The sequence below is a fragment of the Triplophysa dalaica genome, chromosome 7 (assembly GCF_015846415.1).
Source record: "Triplophysa dalaica isolate WHDGS20190420 chromosome 7, ASM1584641v1, whole genome shotgun sequence".
Classification (NCBI taxonomy): Eukaryota; Metazoa; Chordata; class Actinopteri; order Cypriniformes; family Nemacheilidae; genus Triplophysa; species Triplophysa dalaica.
The window spans coordinates 6,570,513-6,579,196 of record NC_079548.1 but is presented as its reverse complement, the minus strand read 5'-3'; the positions used below and the strand labels follow the sequence as shown (position 1 = coordinate 6,579,196).

The following is an 8,684-nucleotide window of genomic DNA, read 5'->3' as shown; positions in this document are numbered from 1 at the left end:
GCAAGTGGAGTTTGATCTTTTCGATCAGAAAGGGTAGTTGTCCAAAGTACTGAAGGATTCTGTCTCTGGAGACTCTGTTTGAATGGACACCGGGCTCAGACGAAGACTTGTCTATCTGACTCATTATTCAGGTGAGACTATTACTTTTATTTGCTTTTACTCCTTGATATCTTTGATCACAGTTTTGAATAATTTTTTTGGCTTTTAAGGCAGTTAGTAACAGCATGATCTTTCAGATTCAGAGCACCTTAAGTGTTGATATCGTGCAGATTTATTAACTTGCATGTTTGCAAGTATATATTTTTTATTTATTTCCCTATTTTTTTATTTATTGTCTGTTATACATGTTTTAGCTGCTTTGCAACAGTGCCAATTGTATAACATGCTATATAAATACACTTATTTATATATTTCATCAATGTTTTTTTAGTAAATCCTCATTATTAACTGTTTAGTTCCTGTAAGGAAACACATGCCATGTGTTTTAATATACATATATGATGAATACATGACTGTTATTCTTGTAAAAATGTTAGATAATTTATAATCACTGAAGGTGTAAAGTCACATCTACCGATGTTATTACATCCAGCTTATCAACGTGTGTGCACGTGTCTGTGCTTTTGTTTTAAAGTGACACACACTTGAGAAAGTCATTGACCTTTGACCTCATGGGTGCCACCCAGCTTCCCCATGCTTCTCCTTCCCCGACCGCTGAAGACACATCACCAACGAACACCCTGGTCACCACGGATATAGTGGTGCTGGTCATCTATTTCATCTTGATCCTGGGTGTGGGATTATGGGTAAACTTTTTTCATCACAGGATGCACAACTACAGTATATCATCGAACGTCTTTTCCGATCATGTATAGGTGTATAGTAGGGGGCTTCAAGTACTCTATCTCTCATAGTAGTAATACAAAGGGAAGAGGAATAGTAACTATATAGTTAAACATTGAGGCAAGGGTCAACTATATAACATAGACAGTGTAGGTCTGTACATTGTTTAAACAGAGGTATTATCATTAAAACTATTGAAACTTTTGTCACTTAAAATTTAATTAAATAGGCCTTAATATGACATAATATATAAAACTATCATATCAAAGCAAATATATGTAACATATCTTAAAATGGATGTGTTCATTTTAACACATTGTGTGTTTATTTTTAACATATTCTGTTGTCCCAAGAAATAACACAGTTATGTGTTCAGTTAAAGGGGTCATGTGGCGCAAATACTTGTTTCCTGTGTTTTTGGTGTATTAAAAATTGCCCATGCATGTATTAGACATGTAAAATTGCAAAAATTTAAGTGTAGAAGAAAAGATGCATTCTTTCTAAAAGCGAATGCTCACCCAGACCTGCCTGAAATGCCTCGTGTAACCACACCCCCACAAATCTATGTTAGTTCTTGGTATGATTTGTCTAAGACCACCCAAATGTATACGCAGGTAAGGTGGGCATACCTGTCACTACAATTGCTTTTGAAATTGATCCAAAATATTGTTCCAAATATGGAAAGAGGCGTTACATTTCCGTCACACGCTTGCAGTATTCGACCAATCACTACGTACTGGTTAACTGGCCAATTATAGCACCCCTCGCTTTTCAGAGCGACGAGTTTTGTAAAAAATCTGCGCATTTCAGAGAGGCGGAGCAGAGAGGAGATACAAACATGCACGGTATGTGGAAAATACAGCGTTTTTTAACCTTAAACCATGTATACACATTGCATTACATCAAACAATAATATACATTTTAGCCATGTCACATGACCACTTTAAGGACAAGAAACACATGAATGTGTTGTTTTTAATGATTTTCTTTGTCTGTATCATTCTGTGTAATGGCACAGATACGTTTTAAATTGTGATAAATTGTATTTTCAGTAGCTGTTTTGTGGCCAAGACTGGGGTTAAGTGTGACAACTAGCCCCAGTCTCATGTATATGTTATCTAACGTGTCACATATTTGGCTCTACATTCTGCATCTGATGCTCTCTCAACAGTCAATGTGGAAGACCAAGAGGAGCACAGTAGATGGGTACTTTCTGGCAGGCAAAAATATGACTTGGTGGCCGGTGGGTGAATCACACAAAAATCTGACATAACCATATCAAAAACTTGAAGATTTTTTTTAGCACCATTTAATTGTATATACTGTTTTGGAACACAACGTTTTTAATGAAGAAGCACATTTTCTCATGATTTGCATATGTTTGGGCAGGTGGGTGCATCACTTTTTGCCAGTAATGTTGGCAGCGGTCACTTCATTGGACTGGCAGGCTCAGGGGCAGCAGCTGGTATTGGTGCCGCTGCTTATGAATGGAACGTGAGCACAGCACTTTTATATTTGATCATTTCTTCCTTGTTCTCGAAAGAAATCCAAGATTATAAATAAACATGCTAATGATGCAGATTACGGTTAGTTGTAAAGATGTGAAGTTTAAGGTTTTTAAAGTTTTGGTAAAGTTTAAGGAGCCTTCTGTTGTAATGTGCTTAAAGTCTATGAAATAAACTTATTCTTGTTTATATTTTCTGTAGGGAATGATCATGGTGTTGCTTTTGGGCTGGCTATTTTTGCCCATCTACATTGCATCAAGGGTGAGACGTACTTAATTCTTATTTTAAAACCTGTGCTGCACAAAGTTTCCTTTTCTTCACAAGTAAATCATGCTGATTCAGATTGTTGTATTATTTCACAGGTCACAACAATGCCGGAGTATTTACAGAAAAGATTTGGAGGCAAAAGAATACCGTTATTCCTTTGTGTTTTATATCTATTTATTTACATCTTCACCAAAATATCAGTAAGTGCAATATATGAGTATAACTAAATATACAGTAACGAAAAAATGAAGAGACCACTCCAAATTCTAGATGTATTGTGGTCATTCCAGTCCAGTGTCTGTTGAATAAATCTTTAGGAATGATGTAAAGTCATCCTACAGCAATACTTTCGCATGACAAGACACATGAAAACTGTGATAAATATCGAGGTTATCACATGATTTTTTTTTTTTTACTTTTTCTAAATACATATAAAAATATTAATGTTGTTTTTCTTGAAAGTGAATATGAACCTTTTTTCTTTGCCTTATTTGAGGTCTGAAAAAATACAGAGCATCTTTTTTTGATATTTTAGCCTGATCTCCAGTTTTCATTTTCTGCAAATAAATGAAAATAGAAACAATATGTTTTTTTAAATTTGGAAGAAATCTTATAAGTAGTTCAGAGAATGAAACAAAAATGATAATTTTACTAACAAACATAAATAAATATATAAATAATTTAGATATTTCTCATTCTCTGTGAAGGTGGACATGTATGCAGGAGCCGTGTTCATCCAGCAGGCTCTCCAGTGGAACATCTACCTCGCCGTGGTTTTGCTTCTGGGCATCACAGCCCTCTACACCATAGCGGGTCTGGATATTTAACTCTCAATATGCTTGAAATACTCTGTTGAGCCGTCTCATGACGGATATGATGGGATTGCAGGTGGTCTGGCAGCTGTGATCTACACTGATGCAGTTCAGACTGTCATCATGGTATTAGGAGCCTTGATCCTCATGGGCTTCAGTAAGTGATTATGATGAATAGAAGCATAGAAGAAATAAAACTAGAAGCAGCTGGATTTCATGTTTTCTGTTACTTTGAAGGTTTTTCGGAGGTCGGAGGAATTCAAGCAGTTCTGGACAGGTATCCTCAGGCCATACCCTCCGTCCGAGTCCCCAACACTACCTGCGGGATTCCTCGAGAAGACGCCTTTCATATTTTCCGTCACCCCGTGACCTCTGACCTCCCCTGGCCGGGGGTCATTCTGGGCATGTCTGTGCCCTCCATGTGGTACTGGTGTTCTGACCAGGTGATGGAAAGCGAGACTGTGCTTAATGATGCGAAATATAATGAATTCGATTGAGACGTGATGATGTGTTGTTGTCACTGTGTCCAGGTTATAGTCCAGCGCTCGCTGGCTTCTAAAAACATTCTTCATGCTAAAGGAGGATCTTTGCTGGCTGCTTACCTCAAAGTTCTGCCCTTCTTCATGATGGTCCTCCCTGGGATGATAAGCAGGATCCTTTATCCAGGTGACCCCGCTGAAGCGATCACATCTGAAGAACGTCAATGTTAAAGTGACCATGAAATCAAAAGTAACGTTTTTTCCCTTTAATCTAGATGAGGTGGGTTGTGCAGACCCTGACGTGTGTAAGCAGGTGTGTGGAAACCCGGTGGGCTGCTCTGACATCGCTTATGCCAAACTAGTCATGGAGCTTCTCCCTGCAGGTATACACGTACTTCCTTGAGAACGATTTCATACCACAATCCTTCAGTCTCCAGTCTTGTTCTTTCACCGCTGATGTTTTAAAGTGCTGTGATGTACTGATTTGGTTTCTGGGTGTTGCTGCAGGTCTGAGGGGTTTGATGATGGCCGTAATGCTGGCCGCTCTCATGTCCTCCTTGACCTCTATATTCAACAGTTCCAGCACCATCTTCACCATGGATCTGTGGAGGCACATCCGAAGATCTGCTTCTGAGTGGGAGCTCATGATCGTGGGCAGGTAAGTCATGCACAAGATCATTCACAGGAAGTCAAATTTTTGCACATTTAAAAAGCTTGTTTTTGATTTAGAAACTCATAATGTTTGACACACGTTTGTAGCTGTTCTGCATAACGTGTCAATTATCGTTTTGTCCGATACAGTGGGTACAACTTCTGTAAAAGTCTGATGGTTTGTGTACATATGGACTGTAAAGTAAAACCCGTAAACGAAACTTTCTGTCAGCTGGATTGACAGAAATTTGCTGAAAATAAATTTTTCAAGAAAAATTACAGGATATAAGTATAAATAATGAATCGTTTTCGCTGTTTTTACTTGTAAATTCGCTCTCCTTTTCTGTTATTTTACAGTTTTTGACCGTATTTAAAAAAATTATCTGGGCAGCAAAACTATGCTGGGGCGCCAGAAACAAACTGTAAAAGAATGTTTTTCCCCTCTAAAATGACGTTTTCCAACCCGTTCTCAGTCCCGGGAGTGAGAATGTGTAGTGTTTCCCTGTTTTCCTGTAAATTTGCAGTATTTTTTGTAATTGTAATTTTTTTATCGTATTTCAAAAATACATATAAATCTGTAAAAAAAACGGTAAAATTCAGTTAGTGGGAAAAGTCAGTGTTCAGGAACACTTTAGTAGCAAATGGCATCCTTAGAAGTGAGTAAAATCTAACGTGTGTGTGTGTTTGTGTGAAAGAGTATTTGTGTTGGTGTTAGTGGTGGTGTCAGTGCTGTGGATTCCGCTGGTTCAGGCCAGTCAGGGTGGACAGCTCTTCATCTACATTCAGTCCATCAGCATGTACCTGCAGCCTCCAGTATCTGTGGTCTTCCTCTGTGGATGCTTCTGGAAACGTGCTAATGAGAAGGTAGAGGACAAGAGACTATTTATACAGTGAAATGTTTGAACTTTTGAGAACAATATATTTGTGGTGGTTTAGGGGGCGTTCTGGGGGCTGATACTGGGCTTATTGGTGGGATGCATTCGGATGATTTTGGACTTTGTGTACCCCACACCGGTCTGCTACGAGAGCGACACCAGACCCGACATCATCAAATATGTCCACTATTTGTATTTTTCCATCATTCTCACTGTCTTCACACTCATCGTGGTGGTTTGTATTAGTTTGGCTACGGAGGAGCCCAAACCTGAGCAGGTGAAATAACACACACTACATAAAAACATGCATGAAGTTCACATTGTATTGGAGTTTTGTGATTGTACGGTGATATGCGTTGCATTAAAATCTGAGGGTTTTGTCATTTTGCAGATCAGTCGATTGACATGGTACACACGTTTTGATCCAGTGAAGACGACCGACGAGGTTGCCATTACAGATCTCTACTCAATCGAGACCGACACACAGTACACAAAAGAGATGGAAACCGATGTCCACAAAACAAAAGACGGTATGTTCTCAAGTGATTTTGTACAATTTCACCCTATTGTATCGGTATGCTTGTTATATTCTTTAAATAAGAAATTATTCTTTCAGTCTACCTGTACCTACTTTTCAGAAACACATCGTTGTGAACTTGGTGTGCTCCTAATTTATTTTACTTAAAAGTACACTTACCACTTGCAAGTATACTAGTACTCAATACATGAAGCACAGTTAAAGACATATTTAAACTTTGGTTGATAAACTTGTGGTATACTTGAAGTTTTTTTATTTTTTGTTAGGCCAGTTTATTCTAAGCATGCATGAGGTTAACCTGTAGGTTTTGTAGTTATTCTCGACTATATTCATTATCTTTATTTTTAAATGTATTTATATTTTCGGTCAGTTTGTATTTCTAGGTAGTGTATATTATAGCCCAGATATCCAGCAGATGGAGACAAAGGCATGTGGTATTATAACTGCTTTTTAAAAGGAAAAATGTGATGTCTGATTCAAATGAGGACATGAAACATCGCCTATATTTAGGCATGCAGGGTATTTAAAGGAACAGTTCACCCAAAAAGGAAAATTCTGTCTGCATTTACCATCAAGTTGTTCCAAATCTGTATAATTTTTTTGTTCTGATGAACACAGAAAGATATTTAAAACATTGTTTGTAACCAAACAGTTCTTTGCCAACATTGACTACCATAGTAGGGAAATTTCTTTGTTCTGAAGAAGATATTTTGAAGAATGTATAAAAGCAAACAGTTCTGGGTCACTTTGACAACCATTGTGATTTTTCCTTCTAGTCAATGGTGGCCAAGAACTGTTTGGTTACAAGCATTCTTCCGGAAATTTTCATTTTTGGGTAAACTGTCCCTTTAAGTATCTGGACATTCAGGCAAAAAATATCTGAAAGTCACAAAAGTGGCCCTTTCGGAGTCGTCTTTATAATGATTTTTTCAACCATCTGTTATCAAGGTGACTTTTGCTGGATATTTTAAGTTCACACAGGTGTGCCAACAGAATAGCCACAGGTGCAGTTCATCACACACCTAGTTGAGATTAAGTAGAGAACAATACTTTGTTTTGAACACTACATCTATTGTTTTGGACATTTTCTAGATAGAAAACTTTTCTTTTGGTGAAATCATTTGTTTTGGGACTGCTGTTTTTAACTTCCACTTATTTTGACATTTTGGTTGTCTAATGCAATAACATTGATATTGGTGAACACACATATCTTGTTCACTGACCCCAGAACCCAAAGCCTTGCACGTGCATATTTGTGCAGGTCAGAATTGAGTTTCCTGTGTAATTCTGAGCACAGTTTTTCTCAGCAGACTTCTGTGGTACTGAGCCCGATGAGAAGAGTTCATCCAAGCTGAAATCTGCTTTGTTATGGATCTGTGGAATGGAGAAGGAAAAGGGAGAGAAACCCACGATCCCTCCACCAGAGACGCCGGTGTGCTCGCTCAATGAAGACCCCTGCATGAGTCACCTGTTAAACGCCAACCTGATCGTCTGTCTGTCTGTGGCTGTGTTTCTCATTGCTTACTGGGCCTAGACTCATGTTTTTTTATCATGTATGGTAGTAAACCTTCATTGGAGAATCTCATCAAACCATGTGCAGCTCATGAAAAAAAGCTGGTTTAAGAAGATAAGATTTTCTGCTAAATATTCAATACAATATTTGTACATAAGGGAAATGGCCATTAAATCGTTTTGGTTTTTTAAAGCAACGCTCTTGACAAGTTTTGTGAAAGTCACCATCACAGATTTATATATTTATTTATCAACAATCAGTTCATACTTTTTGGATAAAATACTGTTTTGGTAATGTGATGTGTAAATTCAACTGACAACGTTCATCGGTTTTGTTCGTTCCAAGTGGTAACTTATTGTTGCAATAAATACAACTTTCTTTTAGAACTGACTCCATGTTTCTATAATCATTTAGCATTTTATTAGATATAGAATTAGAAAAAAAGCATCTGTGTTGAAAAGAAAAGGATTTGTGCACACAAAAAACAGAAATCATTATGTACACTTGAGTAGAGGTAACAGATGCACAGAAATAGATACACACTCCTTTCAGAGAGACAAATGACTTTTGGCTTTCTAGCATGTTTCCTGAGCTCAGTGGATCTTTAAACCTTTGTATTCACATTGAGTTGTCAGTGCTCTTTTTGGCGTAACTCGTGAAGTATACATTTATAACCAATATAGCAACATACCAATAAGCAATATCTGTGGTCTTTTTCCAGACGATACAGTTAAAGGTTTACGTTTATATCAGTTAATTATGGAAAGATAAAAACAGATTCCAACAGATGATAATGTTATGTTTATTCTAAGCTTGCATGCTGTTTCACATATTAAATGCTTTAAAGTCGAATGGATTTTGAATGGCTGTCAATGTTTTATGGTTCATTAGCTCGAAATCATTTTTTTAGTTGTGGGGTTCATGCCCCGTTTTTCCCAAAATTCAGAAATATATTTTTTAATAGTTGTCGTCCTTGTGGCATATGGCCCTAAAAGTGTAAGTTCATCCAATTTGAAAAAATGGAAATTCATTATTTACTCACCCTCAGATTGTTTCAAACCTCTATAAATGTATTTGTTCCACCAAACACAAAGGAAGATATTTGGAAGAATGTCAGTGATCGAGCAGACCTCATCCCCAATTGACTCCGATAGTATTTATTTTCCCTACTATGGCAGTAAATGGGGGATGAGATCTGTTC

General features: G+C 37.5%; 1 protein-coding gene across 2 annotated transcripts; it reads left to right on the top strand.

The window, feature by feature from the left end:
• Window positions 1-45: 45 nt before the first annotated feature.
• On the top strand, window positions 46-8,675 carry slc5a11 (solute carrier family 5 member 11). Of its 2 annotated transcripts, XM_056753715.1 has the most exons (16): window positions 46-131; window positions 635-806; window positions 2,015-2,086; window positions 2,233-2,337; window positions 2,550-2,609; window positions 2,711-2,815; window positions 3,323-3,428; window positions 3,504-3,584; window positions 3,665-3,870; window positions 3,958-4,093; window positions 4,182-4,289; window positions 4,414-4,564; window positions 5,253-5,421; window positions 5,494-5,709; window positions 5,824-5,962; window positions 7,281-8,675. In XM_056753715.1, exons 2-16 carry the CDS (start codon window positions 672-674, stop codon window positions 7,502-7,504), a joined length of 2,013 nt encoding a protein of 670 aa, XP_056609693.1. In that variant the 5' UTR covers window positions 46-131; window positions 635-671; the 3' UTR covers window positions 7,505-8,675. The 2 variants fall into 2 exon arrangements, with proteins under 2 accessions (XP_056609693.1, XP_056609694.1); XM_056753716.1 differs by lacking the exon at window positions 46-131 and having other exon boundaries at window positions 662-792.
• The last annotated feature ends 9 nt before the right edge of the window (window positions 8,676-8,684 follow it).

Excerpts from the sequence above, each read along its gene's own strand:
- slc5a11 (XM_056753715.1), top strand. The coding sequence starts at position 672 with ATGGGTGCCACCCAGCTTCCCCATGCTTCTCCTTCCCCGACCGCTGAA. Across the intron at positions 2,610-2,710 it reads CCATCTACATTGCATCAAGG|GTCACAACAATGCCGGAGTA; the intron begins GTGAGACGTACT and ends ATTATTTCACAG. Across the intron at positions 3,429-3,503 it reads AGCCCTCTACACCATAGCGG|GTGGTCTGGCAGCTGTGATC; the intron begins GTCTGGATATTT and ends ATGGGATTGCAG.